The sequence below is a fragment of the Misgurnus anguillicaudatus genome, chromosome 11 (assembly GCF_027580225.2).
Source record: "Misgurnus anguillicaudatus chromosome 11, ASM2758022v2, whole genome shotgun sequence".
NCBI classification, from domain to species: Eukaryota; Metazoa; Chordata; class Actinopteri; order Cypriniformes; family Cobitidae; genus Misgurnus; species Misgurnus anguillicaudatus.
Window position 1 is genome coordinate 20163558 of NC_073347.2, and position 26710 is coordinate 20190267.

General features: G+C 38.2%; 1 protein-coding gene across 2 annotated transcripts in view; it reads right to left on the reverse strand.

Annotated features, from left to right (window-relative positions):
- Nucleotides 1-26710, reverse strand: part of adka (adenosine kinase a) — a 191696-nt gene that overhangs the window by 79591 nt on the left and 85395 nt on the right. For both annotated transcript variants that reach the window (XM_073873265.1, XM_073873266.1), the window contains exons 5-6: nucleotides 20005-20177; nucleotides 13882-13990 (exon numbers count right to left, since the gene is read on the reverse strand). In XM_073873265.1, the coding sequence (XP_073729366.1) occupies nucleotides 13882-13990; nucleotides 20005-20177 (282 nt within the window). The remainder of the gene's footprint in view (nucleotides 1-13881; nucleotides 13991-20004; nucleotides 20178-26710) is intronic.

The window sequence follows — 26710 nt, forward strand, 5'->3', positions numbered from 1 at the left end:
AATTCTCAATGCATTAAGAAACAATCAGCCGCGACTCTTGCGTTTTAGCCGAGAGCCGATGCACTTCATCTACCCGTGTGATTTCACAGTCACCGCGCATGAATGTTTTAGCTGGAGTGATGAACCCGTGTTCAAGGTGCTGGGGAGGGGGTTCAAGACGCTCACCGAGCCGGGTAACTATCCCTTAACAAGAGGCCTGCGGACCTCCAGTGGTATCCACTTATCATCTCTAAATATTAGCCTGACCTCTCAGCCGGTTGCTTCCTCCCCGGGGGCAGACAGGAAGAGCGCTTTCCATTGGTTGTGGAGAGCACTCTGCTGGATCAAATGTTCATCTAACACACAACCATGAGGCTTTGATCACTTTGAGTCCTATTCAGTGACAGGAAAGGATTGTGTTTGAAGGAGGTTTAAAGCAATGAACATGAGTGCGTACACTTACAGACATCGACTGCGCTCGAGTGCAGCTGCTCGTCTGTGAATTTACTGGAAGTTTTTTCAAAGCACTTGCATTACTTGCTAAGTGGAATTTATAAAAATGCCTGATGATATAGATGGTATAGAAAAACCTGATGATAAACAAACTAAATGCTTCATAATTTTTACCAGATACAGTAACTATAATTTTTTAAAAACAGTCTGTGAATCCAAAACATTGTGATCTGATCCAGTGACGGATTAGGCGTGGGCGACATTGGCGGCACGATCATCCGCGAATGGGATATTTCTGCTCATTTCATGTCACCGTGCTCTCAGTTAACCTGTTAGGAACATGCGCTTTGGATAAAAGAGGCTGTTTACAACGGTGTTTAAAATATTTTGAGCTTGTCCACTTTTGACGCGTTTCGACAATTACGTGAGGTTGCGCTGGCGCATCACAGGACTGGAGAGAGATGAGAAGTTGTGGTTTAAAAGTGCATATGTTTTATTTTTCTTGTCAAAAATGACAATCGTTTCGCTAGATAAGACCCTTATGCCTCGTTTGGGATCAATTAGAGTCCTTTGAAACTCCGTTGAAACTGCAATTTTAAACTGCATTAAAACTGTTACGTGTTGGGGTCCATTAAAGTCCATTAAAATGAGAAAAATCCTGGAATGTTTTCCTTTAAAAAACATAATTTCTTCTCGACTGAACAAAGAAAGACATCAACATTTTGGATGGCATGGTGGTGAGTAAATGATCTGGATTTTTTAAGAAAATTGACTAATCCTTTAAGTGTAATAATGTGAAATGACACAGGGAAAAAAGTATTAAACACATGAAGAAAGGGAGGTGCAAAAAGGCATGGAAAGCCAAAACAACAGCTGAAAACTATCAGTAATTAAAAAGCAATCCAGCCCCCTGTCCAAATTAATCCAGTGCAAATTAATATCAGCTGGTTAAGTCCCAACTGATGGCCTACAAAAAGGTCTCATTGCCAAGGTGTCAAGCAAGACACATCTCATGATGAGTAAAAGCAAAGAGCTGTCTCAAATCCTTTGCAACCTAATTGTTGCAAAACATAATAATGGCATTGGTTATAGGCGCATTTCTAAGCTTCTGAATGTTCCAGTGAGCACTGTTGGGGCCATAATATGGAAATGGAAAGCCAATTGAAAAATGGTGACATATTCAATGCTTATTTCACCTGCTGTATCTCCATCTTTCTGTATTCGAAGCCTCAGTCAATCCTTGTGAATGTTATAACAAACGTGTCTACGCTCACATTGGCTAATGATGCTTCAATTACACTGCAAACATGCCTCCACTGGGTAAACAGCCACCTATCCCCAACTAGCACAAATGTCTTTCTGATTCCCAGCAAATTAGACACATGGCAAATAATACCTAACTGGCTGCTGTTGTGTTTGCACAACGGATGCATAAATGAATTAGTAAACGGTGGGAGCGAGGCTAATGGTTAAGATGCAACGTGCGTATAATTGTACAATTAAGCTTTTATCATCATGTAGGACCTCGTCATTACCGAGTGCTATTAGAGAAAAATAATAAAATGGCAAACAGATTATAAATGCAATATTATTACAGCCTGAAACTGATAGATTCATTTAGCAAAGGTTTATGATTCATTCAGCTCTCCCATGGTACAGCAGTCTATGCCACAGGATGTTTTATTTGTGTTACAATCAGACAACAAAGTGAAGCTTTGGGAAGGCAGGTGATCAAGTTATCAACGTTTGACATTTTTACTCTCTTTACTTTCTTCATGCGTGTACATCTATGAGAAGAAGGTGTGGCAACCATCTACAATCATTCCAATTAAAGGGACACTCCACTTTTTTTTTTAAATATGCTCTTTTTCCAGCTCCCCTAGAGTTAAACATTTGATTTTTACAGTTTTATAATCCATTCAACTGATCGCCGGGTCTGACGGTACCGCTTTTAGCATAGCACAGCTTAGCATAATCTATTGAATCTGATTAGACCATTAGCATCGCACTAAAAATAACCAAAGAATTTCTATATTTTTCCTATTCAAAAGTTCACTTTCTGTAGTAACATCGTGTACTAAGACTAAAAGAAAATGAAAAGTTGCGATTTTCTAGGCTGATATGGCTAGGAACTAAACTCTCATTCTGGCGTAATAATGAAGGACTTTGCTGCTGTAACATGGCTGCAGGAGGCACAATGATATTACGCACTGCCCGAAAATAGTCTCCTGCTATTGAAAGTTACTAAGGGGACTATTTTCGGGTGCTGCGTAATATTATTGCGCCTGCTGCAGCCATGTTACAGCAGCAAAGTCCTTGATTATTACGTCAGAATGAGAGTATAGTTCCTAGTCATATTGGCCTAGAAAATCGCAACTTTTAATTGTCCGTCTGTCTTAGTACACAATGTAACTACAGTTAAGTTTTAAATAGGAAAAATATCGAAACTCTTTGGTTATTTTTTAGCGTGATGCTAATGGTCTAATCAGATTCAATGGATTATGCTAAGCTATGCTAAAAGTGGTACTGCCAGCCCTGGAGATCAGCTGAATGGATTCCAAAACGGTAAAAATCTAATTATTAACTCTAAGGGAGCTGGAAATTAGCCTATTTTCAAAACAGTGGAGTGTTCAAGGATAAAATAAACTCAAGGAAGTACATTTAGATCTCTTTAGAGAGGCTCAGGTTTTTCATAAACTTACTTGATACTCTTTGTCCCATGTGAGACATTAAAACTGGTCTTGTAAACAGCAAAAATATATTTTTACAGTTTCAGTCAAGTTGGCCTATGTAAAACTTGATGCTAGGGCATTGAGGGTGGTTACCAGGGCGTTAGTTTTAAGTTGTTATTAGGTTGCTAGAGTGTTCTGACTATTTCTTAGTGTGTTACTTTAGCTTTGATAAAGAATGTTGTGGCTTACGCCCCATTCAGGCTGTCAGCGACTAGCAGTATCAAAGCATCATGTACATTCATTTCCGGCGGCACTAGCAAAAGTGTCCATTGGCGACCGGATGGGCATGTCCAGGGACGCAAGAAAATTAAGAAAAGTCTAACTTTATGCAAATAATAAACAGTTTTTGGGAGTGACAACCAATGGGAGCAAAGCAGTGGAGTTCACGTCATTCGTCTCTTGTCAGTTACTCGAGTGGCCACCCAAACGTTCTGCTTAGTAGATTAGCTCAGGTTCCTTCCACAAAGTCCACTGGGCAAAACCATGTTTAATCACTTAGGCGTTAAAATTACAGCATCCCTACAACAGGCTGAGTCATATGAGGTCTAATTCAAGTCTTTACCACAAACAATACCCATTACAAAAACAGTAGTGATGTTTGCTTTAGTAAACACCACTAATTAAATTTCATGAGAGTGATCTAACATAGTGACCAGCTGCCTGCAATCACTAGGAGGCTGGCATCCATGTTCTCATTCTCACTAGCTGAATTAGCATTGTGTGATGCTTCTGGATGAACTGGAGTGGGGTGAGATACAGTTTACAGGGCAGTTGATGCCAAATTCAGCTCAAGGTCAGCAGGAGGGCTGCCTGAGTGCGAGCCCGTATGCGCATGTGTGCCATAAACCTATGTGGGAGGGATGGCATTGCAAGTCACCTCGCCGAAATCATCAACAGAACCCTCGCGAATGAGGTGTCATTATGAGTATGAAACACAACCTACCCCCAACCCAAAGCCCAATTTTGTTGCCAGGGAACTCTGATGTCTGATTGGTGAAAAAAGGAAGGAGGAAAAGCACGACAGAAAGAGAGAGAGAGAATAATGCCACTTCAGGGTGGGGGCTGGCATACTGCTTGCCGTATAAGTTAATGGTCTTTCTCTCCTGCACCCCTGTCACTATTTTAGATGCAGCTCAACCTGCTTTTGTGTGCACCATAGCACTTACAAGTCTGAAAGCTTGTGCTAGGCAAATGCACAGTGTAAAAATGAGCTATAGGTAGTGTTAGAGAAATAAACCGACAGCGAAAGAGAGGGAGAGTGTTTTTTTCCACAAGTGACACATCCTTTCCTAGCTACCTCCGCACACAGCCACATTATCCCCGGACGAAACATCCACTCAGTGGAACTGGCACACGCCTGCAAGTGTCAAGAGCGTCTCTTTTATGTCCCTGGGCTGTTTTAGAAGCATCTGCAGCTGGGCCCTCAGGGGCCCGACTGGCTCCGTTTTTAATTATCTTCATCTCTCTCACACTTCACCACACCCCCTCTGTTTCTATTCCCCCCACAACACGAATATAGCATCAAAGCCTATAGGGAACTAAATTGCTGTCTACATCGGGAGATGCCCACTAAGAGAGCATCCTAATCATGATGAGTCGGATTTGAAGTGATTTACGTAGGCAAAAATATGCCACGCATGCCTATTTTCACTGATGCATTCTGGCATTGCATTCTGTAAAGGATAAATGATGCTGCATTTCAATCGGGCTGAACAGACACCACTTTAACCACACACCTACTGTATAATGTTTTAAAATGCCGTCTCCGTAGGCAGCTCAAAAAAAGTGCACTGTCGCTTTAAGAGAACGGTTCTGTGTCACTGCCTTCAAAAGCCTGTGCGTTCAAAGAGTAAAAAAAAGATTGACGTGTAAGATGTACAGTAATATACAGCACATTCAAGAGCAGAGCACTGCAATGATTTGGTATGCAATGGCATGGATGGTTATTATAAAAATCAAAATATCCCAAAAGTATAACATATTTGACAATCATACAAAATCAATCACAATGCATGACAATTTTTCCAGTAAACCTGCTCAGTACTGTCTATTCCCTCCTAGAAATCCATCTCCATTTTGTGTATGTGTATGTGTGCGGGTTTTTTTCAGCTCTGCTGCTCTCTCTCATTACAGCTCACTGAGGAACACTCTGCCTGAGGATTGTGATTTCCTAGCAACAGCCTGCCACCAAACATTTGGCACAAGTTCAACACTCCTCCCTCCTTCCCTCTTCGTCTTCTCTGGTGAAAAATGGCTGTTCTGCCTGCATGCTGTCCTCTACCGTGCCACGGTGGCACAGCGACGAGCAGCCCAGTCTGGCCCGAACCTCTATTAACTCTCTTCTCGTCCAATTGCGCTCTTCCGTAGCGGGCGCACTGGGAGTCGGCGGCAGTCATCATTAATCAGTGCTTTACTGCACAAACTCCCGTACGCTAATCTGATTTACAGATGAATGAAACAGGAGGGGTGCAGAAACAGGAGGCAAACCGCAATGAAGAACACTGCATTTAATATTTACTGTGCTTTTGAGGCAAAACTTTATGTTCGTTAACTTTCTGGTTAAGACTAACCTGCAATTAATTTTATTTATATTTTAATTAATTTAATATTTTTTTTATTTACCAATCAATTCTTTAATTGTCGGTACAAAACATTTTATAAGAATTTACAAGAAATTCACAATAATAAAATTGTTTATCAACAAAAATAATGAATTTCAGAACATCTTAAAGGAATAGTATACCCTTTTGCCATATTAAACCGTTATTACCTCAACTTAGACGAATTAATACATATCTATCTTTTTTCAATGCGTATACTGTATAGCGCGTCGTGAATGTGTTAGCATTTAGCCTAGACCCATTCATTCTTATGGTACCAAACAGGGAAGCCACCAAACACTTCCGTGTTTTCCCTATTTAAAGACTGTTACATGAGGAGTTATACCAGTAAGTATGGTGCCACAAAATAAAACTTTTTTTGGTACCATATGAATGAATGTGGCTAGGCTAACTGCTAACACATTCACAACGCGCAGCACAGTGCACGCACCGAAAAAAGATAGGTATGTATTAATTCGTCTAGGTTGAGATAACAACATAGTTTAATATGGCAAAAGGGTAGACTATTCCTTTAACATTTTGTGCAAGTATATATTTTTTCAAATAATGAATAATATTATGAACTAAAATAATAATTAAAATAAAATAATAGTTTAAATTACTCTAATTAAAAACATAGTGCAGTTATGAATAGAATATAAAAAGTTATAATAATTATTACAATAGAAAAATATAGCACTATAACATAACCCTTGTGGGTTGTTCAAATTCACTACCCTTTCGGGTTGTTCGTGACTGTTAACAGCCACTAAATTAAACGGCTGTAAAAGTTTATCCACACACACGCGCACTCACACACACACTCGCACCTGCAATAATATGCTGTTATACTCCATATAACTCAATGTACAAGCTTTTTACACAGGCCTACTAAAGGGTTAATGGTGCCACATGGTGATCAACAGTAAAAATGACAAATTTTACCTCTTAGAAAAGGGAAAACCACCAACAATCAAGAATGCATGATTATATGGTGTCATGGCTTTGCAATCAAAAAATATCCTTACAATGGAAGTCAATAGGGCAAAAAAGCCAAAACAACTAATTAGGAAGAAAAAATAAAATCTGATGCTGCACAAAAACTAAAAATGCATCAAAGCCAATGTTTTTACTAATCTTTGACATGCCCAAGACTGTGAAAAAGCTAAAAAAAATATCCAGTCCGCAATCACTTTTTATATTGAAAACCGGTCACTGTGTTTTTCCAAATCTCACTTATAAACTAGGCATCTAAAGAGCTAAAATCATGGCATTTTTGTAAACTTTTGGTAGTTTTGATCAGTACTGAGGCTGATTAACAGATTTATGAAAAATAATCTGTACATTTTTACAGCCGTTTAATTTAGTGGCTGTTAACAGCCATGAACAACCCGAAAGGGTAGTACATTTGCCAAAGGTATATTGTTTAGGTTTTTTTTTAAATATTAAAGCAATTTCTAAAAATGTGTGTCAATATTCTCAAAATATGTGTCAATATTAGATTTGTCACCAAAAACCATTCCATTTGCTGAAACACAGAGACAGTTGTGGCCAAATTAAGACTAAAAAAAACCATAGTGGCTGTTAACAGCCCAAACAACCCATAAGGGTTAAAGTAATTAAAATTAATTAACATAAAGATTGTGTAATTGTTGTATTTTGATAGTTTTGTTCTTTTATTTTGTTAAATATATATCTATGCAGTATGATCGGCAGACATTTTGATCTAAATGACTTACAATGCATCCAACCATACTCTAGCTGACCTACTGAAGCCGTATTGCAAAATCTAAATTTCACAAATTTATCTTGAACTTCCAACATGAATCCCTGGAAGAGAAACCCTTACACTGCATTCAGCACTGAAAATAAACAGCGATTATGTTATCACACAGTAATACTCGCATACTCAAACGTCTTCATTCTCACACCCATTTGCATATGGAATTAAATTAGCATCTTCTCTTTTCCATACATTTAACTATTTATAGTTCCCATCACACTCCACAATGATTACGTGTTGAATCATCAGAGAAAACAACACGCATGCTGAGTGTCATGACAGTGGTAAAGTGGCAATGATGCAGCATTTCATTAATGTATAACATAAGCCTAAAAAACAAACTTTAACACTATTTTTCTGCTTTGCAAGCTTTAAGATAAATGCTTGGTTCTTTCAAACGAATGCCAACAGGGTAAATCCAAATCAATCGGCGAGGTTAAAGCGAATGGGTTGCATGGTTTCATGTTCACACAGTGATGTCTTTCACTCTGAACAACACAAGGTCAATGGAGATTACTGCTCAAGGAGGACTCCCTTATCACCGCACTAAAGCATGCCACAGTGCATTAAGTGGAAACGATGCTGGATGGTCTCCACTCAGCCCTCTTTAAAAAACAATCTCAGCAAAATGCGCCAACAGAGGACTATCAAGCAGACCTCTGCACTCTGGATGCACAGTATGTCCTTATTTACCATTAAACAAGTCAATCTCGCTGGTTTCTGAGAGGTGCTTGGGAGAAAAATGGAGCGGCTTTAAGCGATGCTATGATACTATATAATGTTAGGGCCGTGACTCAGCAAATAAGAATTCTGGCAGTAGACTGAGGGTCCATCATAATGCACTGTCCCACAATGCCAAGGGGTATATGAGAAAATATGAGCAGATATCAAAAAGTCTCTTTGATTGACCACCATGGTATTGTGATCTCAGAGTACAGATGGGCTCATACGGTTGCCAGTAACATGGTGATTACATATTTGCCCAGACACCAAATGATAATTCCAGTCTCATTTACTTTAAGCCAGCCAACTCAGCTGATCTGTGGGATATTTGCATTTTGAATGAATTGGGATTTAATTCATCAGTTTTATGCAGATGATCCCTGAGTGTGGATGAATTAGTCTACAGTAGTTTAAAGCTGTCAAACAATAAGGCGAGAGTCTCATCGTGCAAGCAGACAGAAATAAAGAGGGAGTCAGAGAAGAGCTTACGGTCAGCAGAGAGACAAACAAACGTGGTTTGATGCATAACATGGACAGACTGGCTGGTGCCTCTGATGGTTATATGGAAGAGGAAATCACTTACATAATCCTACGTCCGTCTAATACAAAGAGACTCCCAGATGACCAGCAGGACTCTGAACAGGAGAGCTCAGTTTATTTGATCAACCAGCTTGTTTTCGGTTTCTCAGTTCAAACAAGCAAGATCTCACACCCGGCCAAAACAAGCACTGGAATCCCTTTTCAGAACAAGTGCACATGAAACAAAGGGTTTGGGTCCAGGTGTTCATACACACCGGTGAGACCTTCAAAAGTCAATCTGGGAAACGGCCCACGTTCATGTGTGCTGCCTGAATTCAAGAGGACCATCACCATCAAGTAGGGGAAGATTTACTTCTGTAATAAACTTTCTCTGGCTGGATAATCAATTCTCACACTTCTCCACCGGCACCATTCCGCCTCCGGCCAGAAACAGTGAGAGAGAGAGCCAGAAAGAAAGACAGAGAACATGCATGGCCAAATGCATTAAACATGTCCGATGAGAAGAGACCTGGAGAACCCGCTATCACAGCTCTGTTAGGGAATGTGGAGGAAAAAACAAGCCAGCCCGCTGGGACACAGCACTCCAAACACAGCTGAAATTCAAACCTCGGACAAACCAAGCAGGGCATCCACAACAGAAACGATCACCTCTCCCCCAGGATCGTTGTCAAACAAGCCATATCAAAAGCCTGGACAAAGTAAGGACAACGCTTTCAATAAACATTGAAATGTGTTTGCTCTCCTCCTTTTTCAGTTTCCCTCACTTGCAGCCTTTGAGGACAGCCATTCAACCAAATGCAAGACTAGATGCAGATGCAATGTTTAGAGTAGGGATGGGCATTTTTCAGCAATATAATATTTGAATATTTGAGGTCATTAAAAAAATGAATATTAGTTTATTTAAATTACATTAATTAAATATAGGTTTATGTTTAAAAAAGCCTAGCTTGTTGTGGATATTTCCTTGTATTAGAGCTGTCAAAATGTTAATAACGCGTTAACGCAAATTCATTTTAACGCCACTAATTTTATTAATGTGCGATTAACGCGACTTATTTCTGTTTGACCCTTGGTCTAGCCCATAGTTGGATCAATGGAGACCTAGACAGTAAATGTGACCCTTGTGTGTCTAAATGAGTCGGAGGTTTTCATAAAAATAAGAACATTAAGCTCTCGTCTCCAATGCTCTAAATCAGAGGTCCCCAACCACCGTGTCGCGACCCAGTACCGGGTCGTGGACAAGTTGCCACTGGGTCGCAAGAACGTCCCGAAAAAAAATTGTATAATAGCCACGTAATAGCTTAATCGGGTATTTTGTACTTTAAGAGCCGACTTCAAATAACAAATAATTTCTGCTTTTGTACAGGGCCGTGCTCTCTCTCTTTTTCTCCACCTCTCTCTCTCTACCAGCGCATCAGCGATCACATTGCTGTCATTAGAGTTTGAGCATACAGTACTTCTAAAACACAATCGATCAAAGAAATGCGGAGGTATGACTTTATGAATCATTTGCAAATGTACGTCGCAAATGATGTACATACGCGGAGACGTTCAACTGTGTGACAACGCAAATGACTGAAAAGTAATTATTTTATTCTTTTTTAAAACAACTTCAGAATTATCCATCGATCGTACCACCATGATCAAAATAAACTATTAGGCTAATAATATTTTAACGGCTACACTTTTAACGTAGGTTTCTTCTGGCATCTCTCCTCCTTCACTGCACTTTTCTTCTGTTCTGTTACTTGGAATTGGGTCTCGAGCCCGACCAAGATTCGAGCTGCCTTCGAGAACAGCAAGCCAAGTTCGTTTGGGTTCCATTAATTATTAAGACTAAATGGGCAGGCAAACTAGTAAAAACAATGAAAGTAAAAAACACTCCGCCAAAATATGGTTTTACACGTCTATAGAAAATGTACTATAGCCTAAATAAAGCAATTATTAATTTTCCTAATGCATGGTTATTATCTTTACTTCTGTTTAAAATTTATACATTTCGAAAAGGAGGATTTTCAGCACTTTGTTTGAACAGCAACTCAGCGACCCCAACCCCCCCCCCCCCCATCTCACCCCCAGTCCGCGAATTTTTTTAAAGCTGAAACCGGTCTGGTTTTCTGAGAGGTGTACCGTCCTAAATGCTTAACTAATACACAAATGATGGTTGTCCATCCACTGTCATGTCTGACATTAGTTTCAGTTTTAAAACATGCAGGAATTACAAAATAGAGTGCAGAACTTGCTTGATGTTAAAATAGTTATTAAGAGAGATAAAGTTTGTGACCTGATTAATGTTAAAAGAGTTATTAAGAGCGACAAGAGTCAAAAACGATCTTCCTCGCAATGACAGACACATCTAAAGCGCATCTGAATTAGTCTGTGATCTGAATTGCCAAAACAAATAGAAATACATACAAATTAATGTTCATGTATATTTTACATTAAAGTCTGTAAAAGACAGTACAGATGGAGTGAAAAAGCATGAAATGAGCCTTAACTCTGCGGTGGCGCATTAAAAAAAAAACATTCAAGTTTCAATTTGAAAAATTATTGCAGATCGAATATTCGACCATTCATGCACATCCCTAGTTTAAAGGAGCACCTTATGCAACAAGCATGCCGGCAACCACAATCCAATGGAGCGGCACAGCCATTAGGAGCACTTTCCCATGAACATCAGTGTATTCAGCCAAGTTCTAATATACAACGGCCCTCAACATGATACGGCTCCTCAATATTCATGTAAAGCCCCAAGCTTCCTATTCACCAAATGGCGACATGATGAAAATCATTTAATCAGGGACGAATGATCTGATTAGTGTCACGTTACAACGCCTTCCAAATTGAGCTTCAAAGACTGACTCATGCTCGGAGGTTAATCACAGTCCTACAACACAGGTATTCATGAACGATGTCCAACCCCATGCAGATGCCAGCCTCGACTTTTGGTGAATAGAGCTTACAGCAGGTACAGACCCACGTGGAGAACCATCCCAATCACATTTGCAATGCCTCATTAACAATAAGGTCGGAGTGTAATGGGGTCGCTCGTCTCACACCAACCTTGATTACCGGTAATTACGAGCAACTGCTTTCTGCATCTATCGTTCGTCGCTGTGTACTCTGATTCATGGCTCGATCAGGTTTAACCAGTTGACTGATGGAGTGGGCAGACTATTTTCTTAAGGGTGTAGGCCAGGGGTCTCCAACTTTTTGTAAGCAAGGGCTACCACAATGCATAAAACAATCTGGAGGGCTACTGTTTTGAAATAGTCTACTCGAAACATTGTTTTATTTGTTGATTTTATTTTATTTTATTTGTTGATATGTTTAATGATTGTTTAAAATGTTAACATAAATAAAAGAAGCCAAGCTAATTTAAAAAATATGTAATAAATAAACATTAAAATTGAGGCTTTTAATAGATGTGCTTTTGGCAGGCAACCTGGTTCTATGTTGGAGACCACTGATGTAGGCTATTAGAAGGTAGCTCACATTGTGAAAGAAAAGCATTAAAAGTAAAAAAAAAGAAAAACGAGGATGAATGGATGAAAAAAGGGCATAAAAATAGTACTTTCAAAGCAGTGGTTTAGTGACATAAATCTTTTTTTGTCCATCAGGTAAAAAAACTCATATAGTCTTCATTAAAGAACTAACATCAAGACAAAGAAATTTGAGAGCTTGGGTCAACGAAGAGAAATGACTAAGACAATTGTGACCCTGGACCACAAAACCAGTCATAAGGGTCAATTTTTTAAATTATGATTTATACATCATCTGAAAGCTGAATAAAAATGCTTTTTGTTGATGTATGGTTTGTTATAGGGCAATATTTGGCTATTTGAAAAACTGGAATCTGAGGCTGCAAAAAAATATTGCAAACACATAAAAGCAACAGATATTACTAACGATACATATATATATATTTTTTTTAATATATTTATAGTAGGAAATTTACCACACATCTTCATGGAACATGAACTTTACCTAAAGGAATAGTCCATTTTCTTAAAAAAAAAAAATCCAGATAATTTACTCAACACCATGTAATCCAAAATGTTGATGTCTTTCTTTGTTCAGTCGAGAAGAAATTATGTTTTTTGAGGAAAACATTGCAGGATTTTTCTCATTTTAATGGACTTTAATAGAGCCCAACATTTAATACTTAACAGTTTTTTCAATGGAGTTTCAAAGGACTATAAACGATCCCAAACGAGGCATAAGGGTCTTATCTAGCAAAACGATTGTCATTTTTGACAAGAAAAATAAAAAATATGCACTTTTAAACCACAACTTCTTGTCTAGGTCCTTTCCTGCGTGACCTAACGTAAATGCGTAGTGACGTAGAGAGGTCACGTGTTACATATATGAAACGCACATTTGCGGACCATTTTAAACAATAAACTGACACAAATTCACCAATTAGTATCTTTCGACATACAACAACGTAGGAACGGTCCTCTTTCTCAACACTTGTAAACACTGGGGCGGAGTTTCGCGTTCGTCCTCTGTGACCTCTTGACGTCATGACGTATTGCATTGGGGTCACGCTGGCGCATCACGACCGGATCTAGACGAGAAGCTGTGGTTTAAAAGTGGATATTTTTTACCTTCCCTGTCAAAAATGACAATCGTTCCGCCAGACAAGACCCTTATGCCTCGTTTGGGATCGTTTATTGTCCTTTGAAACTCCGCCGAAAAAAACTGTTAAGTGTTGAGTCAAGTATCAAATGCTGGGCCCCACTAAAGTCCATCAAAACGAGAAAAATCCTGCAATGTTTTCTTCAAAAAACAAAATTCTTCTCGACTGAGCAAAGAAAGACATCAACATTTTGGATGACATGGTGGTGAGTAAATTATCTGGATTTTTATTTTAAGAAAATGAACTAATCCTTTAATATCCTAATGATTAAATAAATAAATAAATAAATAAAAACCATACATTTTTAGCTATTGCTACAAATATACCTGTGCTACTTATGATTTTTGTTTTCCACACTTTTTTGTGGTCCAGGGTTACATTTTCTTATCTTACAAATATGTTTTTCATTACTCAGACGTGTCTACTTACAGCAATGTAGTAAACTTTAGCTTTTTCGACGAGCTTCCAGTTCTCCTCCAGGTCGAGATGTTTCTCTTTTTTGTAGCAATTAGCGGCTGCAAGATGTGCAACGAGAGACCTAAAAAACAAAAAAGACAAAATTACAGTAAATCAAAGGGTCAAGACTGTATGCTTCTTCAATGAGGATGGCCCATGAGAGAGATTTGGTTTGAAAATGATATAAAAATCCATAATATTATGCTGGGAAATTGTGAATTTACAGTGGTTATAAACAGAGCTCTACATCTCACATAACAACAATATATTGTAATTCCCAAACCTAATTACCCCTTCACATTTATCATTTTAATAATATAAATATTAATCTAAAATGTATCTTGTAGCAGCCAAGGCAAAAACAAATCTGAATAAATACTGAATATTTCTTATGCTAAAAACCTAACAGAAGGTTCTAGAGAAAAACGGTATTTTTGAATTACCATTAAACGACCCAAAGGCACAGTCTATTTGATTTGAGTCTCTTAAATGGCTTAATGTATTACAAACAATCTTCATGATGATGATGATGATGATGTAAATAATGTAGCTTCTTCCCAGGTGAAACGTGCTGTTGCAGTACCTTTTGTAAATTGCTGTAGGTGGAATACAGCAAACATATGGACTATGGTTTACTAAACAGCTGCTTAGTGTCAGCTCTGCCAGAATTAAATATCAACATACTTTTACTCTTTATCTCAAATTTTAAAGTGCAAATGCCTTACAAGACCTTTCCCATAAATAAATGAACAAACAAATCAATAATGCAGGAGAGCTGCGAAAGTCCACCGGGACTCCTGTTTCTCCATTAACCTCCCGGTGGTCCTCGTATCAACAAAAACAACTAATTCCACTTTGAAAAACAACCACTCTTATTATTCACTTGTTACTAAGAGTATGTTGTCCCAACAGGCCAGTCGGTACAATGAAGCAGCATTAGCTTTAGAGAAGAAGTGCTGCTATAAAGTCAACCCACAAATGAGAAACAATAGACCTGCGGTTATGTCTTTTGAGAAAAGGTGAAGATGAAAACTGCAGGGACTATTTATGTATTTGCAGAGAGTATTTATGAACAAATGTTAATCAAAGAACTGGTTACTTGCTTGTCAATACGGTTCAAATCATAATAATCAATCAAGAAATAGTCACCCAAAAATGAAATCTGTTAAAACTCAGAAGAAGATATTTTGATAAATGATGGTAAATACACAGTTGACATGCAGTACATAATGACTTCCACAATAGGATAATACGGCTGCACAATATATCGGCAAATTATCATCGTCATGATAACAGTACGTGCGATGTCCATATTGCAGAGAGTTGCAAACTTTTTACGTGTCTATCATTTGTGTGTTACATGCTTCGATTGTCCAAATTAAACAGCAACGAACTTGAGCCTAAAAATAATGTTTTTTTTTAGCCTGAATTAGATTTAATTACATCAGAAGAATATGTATTAATTGTTTATTTCAGTATGATAATTACATATCTAAATGAAAAAAGCTAATAAAAAAGCATTTCTCTAGGGGAAGATAAATCACAGCACAAACCGTAGAATAGCATATTCGCAAATTTTCTAAATACTGTGCAGCCCTATAGGATAAACAAATAATCATTATTAAAGATATCAAGGTTATATTTTCACAGAATGCTCTTTACATAATTGATGGTTGACGGTACTCACTGACTTCAATAGTAGAAAAAACAAATACCATGAAAGTCAATGGGTAGCATCAACTGTGTTTATCATCATTTAAAGGATTAGTCAGTTTTCTAAAAAAAATCCAGATAATTTACTCGCCACCATGTCATCCAAACAGTTGATGTCTTTCTTTGTTCAGTCGAGAAGAAATTATGTTTTTTGAGGAAAACATTCCAGGATTTTTCTCATTTTAATGGACTTAAATGGACCCCAACACTTAACGATTTTAAAGGAACACGCCCACATTTTGGGAATTTAGCTTATTCACCGTATCCCCCAGAGTTAGATAAGTCCATACATACCTCTCTCATCTCCGTGCGTGCTGTAACTCTGTCTGACGCAGCCCCCGCTAGCTTAGCTTAGCACAAAGACTGGAAATGCATGGCTCCAGCTAGTATACTGCTCCCAATAAGTGACAAAATAACGCGATCATTTTCCTATTTATGTGTTGTGATTTGTATAGTCAAACCGTGTACAAATAACAAGGTGATATGAGACACAGCGATCTTTTAACAGTATACATACTGAGAACTATATTCTCTGAAGACGAAGCACTGCCGCATGGGCGGAGTGATTTGCACAACTCTGACCGAACTCTCTGCTCCTCACCAGGGGCTTCTCGTGTGCAGCGAGCAGATCACTCCGCCCATGCGGCAGTGCTTCGTCTTCAGAGAATATAGTTCTCAGTATGTATACTGTTAAAAGATCGCTGTGTCTCATATCACCTTGTTATTTGTACACGGTTTGACTATACAAATCACAACACATAAATAGGAAAATGATCGCGTTATTTTGTCACTTATTGGAAGCAGTATACTAGCTGGAGCCATGCATTTCCAGTCTTTGTGCTAAGCTAAGCTAGCGGGGGCTGCGTCAGACAGAGTTACAGCACGCACGGAGATGAGAGAGGTATATATGGACTTATCTAACTCTGGGGGATACGGTGAATAAGCTAAATTCCCAAAATGTGGGCGTGTTCCTTTAATGCAATTTAAAATGGCAGTTTCAAAGGACTCTAAACCAGTGGTTCTCAAACTTTTTCAGCGTGCGGCCCCCTTTGTATACAGTGCATTCCTTTGCGGCCCACAAAAAACAGTTCTAAAACTTCACATTTTAATTAAACAAAACATTAAATTATACAATTTATTTTTAAGGTTATACAATACAATTAAACAATATATTTTTAAGGTTTTAATTTCACAGAATTCATGATAAATTAATGTATTTTATAAAAATGTCATAAAACTGGGGCCCCCCTGGCAACATCTCGCGGCCCCCGGACCCCAGTTTGAGAACCACTGCTCTAAACAATCTCAAACGAGGCATAAGGGTCTTATCCAGTGAAACGATTGTCATTGTTGGCAAGAAAAATAAAAAATATGCACTTTTAAACCACAACTTCTTGTCTTCCTTCGTTCGTGTGACGAGCCAGCGTGACCTCACGTAATTGCGTAATGCCGTGGGAAGGTCACGTGTTACATATATGAAACGCACATTTGTGGACCATTTTAAACAATAAACTGACACAAAGACATTAATTAGTATAACTCGAAATAAAACAACGTCGGAATGATCCTCTTTCTCCACACTTGTAAACACTGGGGCGTAGTTTCGATAAGTCATCCGTGACCTCTTGACGTGATGACGTATTACGTGAGGGCGCGCTTGCGCATCACAGGACCAGAGGTATACAAGAAATTGTGGTTCAAAGTGCATATTTTTTATTTTTCTTGCCAAAAATGACAATCGTTTCGCTAGATAACACCCTTATGCCTCATTTGAGATCGTTTAGAATCCTTTGAAACTGCAATTTTAAACTGCATTAAAACTGTTAAGTATTGGGGTCCATTAAAGTCCATTAAAATGAGAAAAATCCTGGAATTTTTCCCTAAAAAAAAACAAACAAACAAAACAATTTCTTCTCGACTGAACAAAGAAAGACATCAACATTTTGGATGACATGGTGGTGAGTAAATTACCTGGATTTTTTAAAGAAAATTGACTATTCCTTTAACAAAATCTCTTCTTTTTGTGTTTAACAGAATAAAGAAACTCATACAGGTTTAAAATAACATGATGGTGAAATAATAATTTCTCTTTAACTGAATAAAAATACGCAGGGAAAAAGCTTACTCTGCTTTGAAATTCATATGCATATGACTTCAGATGTTTTATGGCTTTTAAAATGTTAATTTGCTGTTATCTGGAAAACGTAAGGTGGCCCCGCTGCTTGATGTCATCGTGTTAATCAAAGTCAAACCCATTAGGCATAATAAGTATTTAGAGTGCCAGAGTCACGCTGATCTAACCAGCCAGACTCTCCTCCACACTATCATTACCGCGCACAGTGAGAGGAAGGGTAGACCTCTCGCTGCAGGCTGGAGACCCATGACCTCTCCCCCCTCACATCAGGCTGAAATCAGCCGCCTTTTAAAGCAGCATCCTGTCTGCCCTGTCTCACCAGCGACTGCCTAACAGGTCTGCTTACAGGTGTGCTGTGTAGCTGCAGGGTTAAAAGTATTGAGAAAGATATCGATCAAACTTCTTTCAGGCATTGAACTGCATGTCTGGAAGGCTCCTGTGATGAAGGTGTCTGCTTGGACAGGTTAGGTCCTATTGAGAAGAGTCTCATAAGGCCAAGCGGACAGCTTAAGTTTGTTCTCATTCAAACTATGTCTCTAAAACACAAGATTTCACGGGTCTCTGACTTGTATCTAAACAAAGAGACGCATTATTATCTACTCATCTCTAAGAGTCATACAGGTAAATAGCTAACATAAACTCTATTCACACAGCACTTTATTTAATTAAGTATAATTTCCGGTTCACAAACGCTATGTGGATAGGCATAGGATATGTATGTGTGCTTGTGTCATTGGGGTATGTTTGCTTGTTAATGACGGGCAGTAAATTCGCAGAATTCCAGTTTTCCGAGGAAATCCGCGGCTGCGGATTCTGTTTGGGGCTACTTATGATATATGGTTTGATTTAACTCATTAAGTTCATATTAATTTTAATCTTTGACACGGCCTTACTCAATCAATATTAAACATATCAAGGTCATTTTTCACAGAATGTTCTTTCCATTATATATGATTATTTTATGTAGAAAACATTAAAACACTTAAAAATGATTCGTTTTCACAGGCAGGATCCCATATTAAAAACATTACAAAAAGGAAAAAAATACTTATTTACTATATAATTTATCATGACTAACATTGCTTTTACAATCACTATTTTAAAGTTTAGTTCCTTAAGCCTGTTTTCAGAATTGTGAAAACCATGCTATTAAAGCTAACAGCTTTGATATTACAGTAAAAGTTCAGTAAGCACATTCAGTAAGTGTGATGTTCATACATCTGGCCTTGATACATTCTGCTACAGCAAGTGTGCACGGGTGAAAGAAACCCACAACAAAAAGTCCAGGATGACCTGCAATGCTTCTCATTCATCACCCAGACTCGGAAAAGAGAGAAAGAGCACACCTGTGGTACACACACACTTACAATAGTTTTGTTAGCAGCTCTGATTAAAAGCCAATAGGATGGCTGATGACATGCAAAACATGAAAAGCAGATCGCCAACTAAACGATCACCAACCGCCTGCAGAGCAGGTGAGCAGCATCTATTATTCATCTGATGTCACTAAGCACAGGTGTCCCTGTAAGTGCATGCAATTTCATAACCAATAGTTCACCCAGAAACAGAGATTATTTACTCACCCTCGTGACAGCTAAAACCTGTATGCTATTTTTCGTTGAAACCAGAAGTAGAGGAATGTAGCATTTTCCATACTGTGATAGTTTAGAAAGACCGCGCTTGTCACGACATACACATTTTACCAAGATTTTATACAATTACATTTTTGTGAGAAACAGACCAAAATTGAAGCCATTTAAAATGTGAAAAATTGTATATATTTCACCCCTAAACTTAAACTCGTTGGTCATTTTAGTTCTTGGCAAATGTTAGTTCACCAAGAGCTGACATTTTTAATTATTGTGAATCCTTACTATTGCATTTCCTTTTCAACACACAAATACTAAGTGATATTTAAATAAATTCACCAGTGTGCCTCCAAAACATCCAAACTTGTAGGTAGACATGTAATTCTGCCCAACCCGTTTTGCGTCTCTGTTCAGTAATGGAATCTAGCATCCTTCAGGGCCAAGTCATGCGGTGTATCAAAATACCTCTGTGCTGATCTAACCTCAGCAAATAAATAAATAAAAAGCTCTGGCGGAAAAGCCAAGAACAGCCGGTGAGGGAACAGCGAGTCCCACCGCATACTGAAGTGGGGTGTGTGAATGTGTGGTGTGTGCGTGTACAGGGGGGTGTTATCCTGAGGAAGCGATAAGGGTCCTCCCTTGAGGAAAGGGGTGTCTGACCTGTTGTCGCCAGTGATGCAGGCAGCGCAAGTCCCCGTGGGCTCTTCGCTCTGTTCGTAGTAGTGGGCGTCCACGTGGGCTTCCTTTGCTTTCTCTTTCAGGATCCTCCCGAACTTATCCTTGCCGATGCAGCCGAAGAAGGTGCCCACTTTGTGTGGCTCTTGGATCATCCACTGAAAGGAAGGACAAGATTATTGTACAATGTGAACATGGGATTCCATAACAGAGAGTAAAAATATGGCTGGAATTCACATAGCCAGCGTCTGGGAAGTTGTCTGTGTATTGACAATTCCTGGAAAGGCAAAAAGGACTGTGGTTAAGAGAGCCAGATTTACGTATGCCTACCTACGTAACTGCAAAAAAAGAAGAAGATGGAAAATAGGAAATAATAGCAAGTCGATAAGGTGAACAAACAAATGACAACTGTCAGATTAATGATTTGAAAAAATAAATAAATAAATAAAAAAGGGTTCCCACACATTTGTCAACTTCAGATTTAAGGACCTTTGAAGAACTTTCCAGGTCCAATATCCTCAAATTTAAGGACTAAATGTGTGGACACATTTCAAGTGAGAGCAAGCTTACATCATGTTAGCTTTTAAGATACATTGTTACAGTTTCCTTTCGAGGGAACTCGCGCTGTGTCACTGCGGTGACACTTTAGGGACGCCTCCAAGGGTAAGTCCGTCTGAATGTGTATATTAAATTCAACCAATGGTGAGGCTTAACGACAAAGACAGCGTGACGCGGGAGCCAGGAAGTATATCGCTATCTGAAATGTTTTCAAAGACAGCATTACAGGGACGCAGGAAGTATGGCAAGGGAGACGCAGCGTCTCGTTCCCTTCTCAGGGAACAAGTAACCAGAGACGTTTTCATGTGTCAAACACAACTATGCAAAAAAGCATTTTGGTATGAATCAACATTCGCATACAGAAGATTAAGCATGTAAAGCGAACAGTTTAGCACAATTTTTATGATATTATCCTACACTACACAGGGAATAATATGTTTTTTTTTAGAAAACTTCTTGCATAAAATAGATTCAAGCACTTTCAATGACCTTTATCTACATATGTATATTTTCAAAAACTTTCCAGGGCCTTGAATTCCCCCAGATTCACAAACTTTCAAGAATTTCAAGGACCCGTGGGAACCCTGAATAAGTCTTTATGAGTTCTTTAAACCATTTATTTGTTAGTGTATTCCTAAACTGTCACAAAAAATGGACCAAAAATATTGACAACTTATTCGGCACTATACATATAATTGTCCAATGAAATGCTCTTAGAATGAGAAAGTCTCTCATACAACTAACCACCTGCAACCAACCAGCAGATGTTAAATCATTGTTAACAGCTTTAATGTAATTAAAGCCTATTAGCTAAGTATTAAATCTGATGAAAAAACCTTTGCAAGCCTATTGGAATAGGGTAATGAGATACAGGACAGGCTGTGAGTCTGGGCTGTGTTAAACTAGATTTAAGTGAAGCTTTAATTCCAGCACCCTGGACGAGGGCTCACCACAAACACTGTGACATTGCCACTTTTATGGGGATGATGAAAAGGTCTTTCCAGGTTTTTAGTGCTGTGGGGTTTAACCTCCAAAGATTTATTAGTGTGCGTGGTGCTACGTTTGCGGCTTTTACTGCAACCTTGCAATGTCTGATGATAGTGCCCCTTGTGAATGAGATGCTCTGCCTGAGAGATGACCTGTATATGAGAAATTAATCATTCGTACCAAATAGTTATGTTTGTCTGGAGTCGTCGTACACCTCTGTTTAAATGTTCAGAATGACCTTTAAATATATAACAAAACATCCTAAAACTGTCAATGGGGCAATTTATGAAGTGGGTCCCTTATGTTGTTCCACTTTTATACCTTTAGTCAATGCAAAAAAAACCCCATTGTTTCCATTTAATTTTACTTCTGTAATTAAAGAGCTCTGACATGTTTTCTTGTAAATTAAAATTATTTTAATCAGACTCTAAATGGATTCTGCCAAACAAACTGGTATGACCTGAGGCTGGGATTAAACAATTTTGAAGTGAAGTTTTGAAGTATTTGATGAACGTATAATGTATGCAGAGAGCATCCGGTTAATACCACCATCTCATGATACTAACTACTTAGCAGCTTTTGGATCTGAGTTTTTTAACAACTCAGATTTACAAGTCATGTCAACTTACTATTATTTATCTTGACAAGAGATACAACTTAAAAATGCTACAACTTAAAAATGAAGTTCAACTATATTTTATAAGTTATAACAGCTCATCTGTAGTTGAAGATAAACGCCATTTTAAAAAAAACAAGTTACTGCCAAAATCAGTATTATGTCAGGTCAGTATTTAAAAGTAAATTCTTAATTTTACACAAAATACAATATCCGCCGTGTTATTCTGTAATCTTTTCTCTCGTTTTTCCACAAAACGCGATATACGCCACTCCTCCTTTTCTACAGAATGCCATAAATCCGCTCCATATATTACAGCGCACCATTCCACGCATTGTAAACAAACAATGGTGGCGCGTTGAATACACGGAATCCTAGTTTTCCTCATCTACTTTGTACTTTGTGATCAACAAACAAAACAAAAACAAAACAATACTTTAATGGCATTGATAAACCTGTGGTGGTTTTCTGTGACGGGAAAGAAACGTAAGCCATCAAGATTTGCAAGATTTATTGTATTTTGTGGAAAAAATTATTCGTTTTTATAATATCTTTGAAAATCAAGTTATGGATTTGAATTTTTTATGTTTTTATAACCTAAAGATGCATATGTGAAAGTTTGTAACAGAAAATAGTGGTTTTCATCTTGTCACTTTCTTGGTATAGAAAACACGTTTTTACCGAAATTAGTCAAAATGGATTTATTGCGTTTTGGAACCAAACTCTTCAGTTATTACAACTCATCTCTAGTCAAGATAAATAATATTAAGTTGACATGACTTGTAAATCTGAGTTGATTCAACAAAACAATTTAAGGCAGCAAAAAATTTTTTTACAGTGCAATCATTGTATACCAAAACAAAAGTATGTGGAGTGGAATGGGTTGATTAAATATGAAAGAAAATAAGTGGCACAAAAATGTTAAGTTGTTTTAATCCAAAATGGATGAAACGTAACTGTTGGGTTTAAACTAACGTATGCTGGGTTGTTTCAACACAAATGCTCGGTTGTTGTAACCCAAGGTTGGGTGAAATATGAACATTTCAGGTTAAATCAAACTATTGGTGTGTCCATAATTTACACAGCCAGAGTTAAAATAATAATTTTATTTTAATAAAAGAGATAATTTATTTTATTTAAAAGAAACAAAACACACCTTTGCACCAACAGAGTTCTATTTGTACCTCAAAAGGTACATATTGGTACAAAAAGAGCTTTTTGTGTGTATTTATACATTTATAATTATTTTCTATGAATGGTATTTGCTAACTTCCATGTGTTGTTGTATGTAATTTTATAATTGTGATTATTTTTTAAGGTTGCCTTTTTTACACCTGGCTGGAGGACTGCAGATGAAAATTAGCACTTTTGAACTAACTCGGGTACATTTACATTATAGTAATGTTGATTAATGTACATTGTCCTCTTTTAAAGGAACAGTATGTAGGATTGTGGCTAAAACTGGTACTGAAATCACACAACTGGTGGCCAATACACAAAATGACAACATAAACATCAGTTGAGGGCTGCAACTCCACTTTTTAAATGACAATATCCTGGCCAGACCACTGTTGTCATTGATACAAGTATTTGAAATGAAAATGATTTCTTAACATCTAGTGACATATCAGGGCCATTTTATGATTAATTGATATACATTTCTTGCATACTGTTCCTTTAAATAAATAAAAAATGAAATGAAAATGTATACATATCTGTACCTAAATTGTACATATTAGGACCTCTTTAAAGCGTTACAGTGGCGCTTGGGACCATTTTGACATTTTTCTGTCAGTGTACAAAAAGTGATTTAATGTTTTATTGTGGTAATAAACTTGACACAAAACAACAACCATACTACTATTCATAACTATAATAATAATGCAGTCATATAATAACGTCATTAAAAAAGCTTTCTACAAACTAGCCAAAAAGACTCATGCATAAAACAAAATTATAATTTTATAAAGTATCAAAGTAAAAAGCAGATTAATTATACATGGAAAATTTGTCCACTCTAAATCTCAATCTGACTGAAAAAGAGAACTTCCAAAGCATGATTTTCCAGCATCATGCTTCACAGTGGGGATGATGTTTCTGCCGATGAGCAGCGCTAGGTTTACCCCAAACACAGTGCTTAGTTTGATGGCAAAAGAGCTTTGCTTTGGTCTCAGCAGACCATAGAAACTTTTCCAGCTGGCTTCAAAGCCTCCCACAAGACTTCTAACAAACTGGACCAGAAATGTCATGACATTTTTTTGCAGTGCCTTCTCGTTGCCACCTTTCCATTAAGCTGTGACAAGTGAAGCACCCAGCCAACATTAACAATCTCAGCCAGTGAAGCTTGTACAGTAACTCAGAGTTGAAACATTGGTCTCTTGGTGGCCTTTTACACACCACTCGCACAAGCAGTTCATAGGGACGGTCTACTCTATGTAGATTTACAACCGTGCCACTTTCTTACTCTTAATTGTTGATTTTACTGTACTCCAAGGGATATTCAATGATTTGGAAATTGTCTTGTATCCTTTCCCTGGCCTGGGATTTTTAATTACTTTTTGTAAGCTCTGCAATAACACTGACCCACCAGAAGCTTGACTTCAGATAGAGCTGCAATTATAATACAGTCAGCCGAAACCCCTTGAATACACACAGGTTACCATGTAACTACTATCCATGACATTTCTAAATCATTTTAAATTTAATGACTTAAAAACGCCTTTCTGTTCATCTCTAGCACCTCCTAAGGTCATCTACCGTGGTTCCTGTTGTCGCTGTGTGCAATCCAAACATTTACAGACCACAACACTCTCACATGCATACTTTAGCACTGACACGCTGCGTTGCATTTCACAGACGGGTGTTTTGCACCAGGTGCAGTTACGTGACAGCAAAACAATTTCTAAGTGTTTGCACATTAGCCTCACAACACACGTATCTAAACAGTAGGAGTGGGGTTTAACAGGGACAGTATTAAATCAGTGTTCTTTATGTTTAAAGCTATTCAAAACTGTGATACGCTGCAATCTGAACAGTTATAGATCATAAATGATAAATTATAGCTCATTGTGAAAATGCTTATACACTGAATAGATATAATACAGTGTGCATTGAGCTATTATGTTGTACATTTGCGCAGACTTGCATGAATTGTGGTCAATACCGTGTTCCAGTAAAATATCATTGCATAATTTTCATGGCAAATATCAGTAAAATATATCTATTTTTCACCTAGCCATCCTTAACATCTAAGCACCACCAATGTGATTCAAATAAAGGGGCATATCAGACCGGGTCATATAAAAGAAAGGATGGCAGAAAAATGCTCGGATGGCAGCTGATTAGCAGGGTACAGTTGGGGGCGGAGCTTCTAACAAGCCTCTTGGCACTACAACGCACCTTTGTTTCCGATTCACACAATCAAACTCAAGCAAAAACTCCGGCCAATCAAAGAGGGCCGCTGTGATATGCCAGTCTATTCATCTCCATGTACTACAATAACCCCCCCTGCTGACAATTACTTTCAAATGGAGATCTAAATAAAAGATGATATGTCCATTAATACAAAGAGCTATCTGCAGGGTCGTGGGGAGGTCGCTCTGCGGCAGGCGTAAGGGATATTCATGCTCAGTCACATCCCAATTACCCGCCAGCAGCACTGGCAGGGTGTGAGCAAGTGTGCGTGAGGGAAGCTTCATTACAGAGGGGCATGAAGTGCAGAAATTAAACAGCAGTGTCTCCCGCTGCGCTGCGCCCTCCGGCCAATAACACGCAGGCCCAGCTCTGACATAACGTGCTTGTACACAGGGACACGGTTGCGTACATGTGATCACATGATCACTGTCTCTCTCTCTCTCTCTCTCTCTCTCTCTCTCTATCTATCTAACACACACGTGGTTGACCGGTTAGGTTTGTTCAGAAAGCAAAACGATGAAAAAATATGCAAATCTCTGATATTACATTTAAAATTGCTGATTGTATGAATTTTGAAACATTAAAGACAATGTGCTGTTGGTAGCACCCTATTAGGCCATTGTAAAAATAAAACAAATCAGTTAAACCATACATTTTAGAATAAACGAAAAAGTCTTCTCATATCCAGAACAGCATGTACGATTTGCGGCACCATGCTGTGAACATGCTGGCAATTGATGGGCTATAACTCGTTTACGCCCAGACATCTGCAACTTAAAAATACATTTAGACAGGACTTTTGAAATGAATTAAAATAAATAAATAAATAAAACTCTAAACTGGAGGCAAATGACTAAATTAGACTATTACACTATTGCATTCAATATTATGATATTCCCCTAAATGGCTGAAGGGCATTGTTACAGATGTGATGTCTCTTTCTTTAGGAGGTGAGCACGTAACCCAGCATCCACCAGCTGCTTCTCCTTACAGTCACATGGTTGCTGTTGTTATCCCTTATTTGTCAGAGGACAAACAGAGCGACTGCTGACGGCCCCTTTATGCAATGCTGTCAAAATGCGGGGCTTTAAACAGAAGCTCACCAGATATTGATGC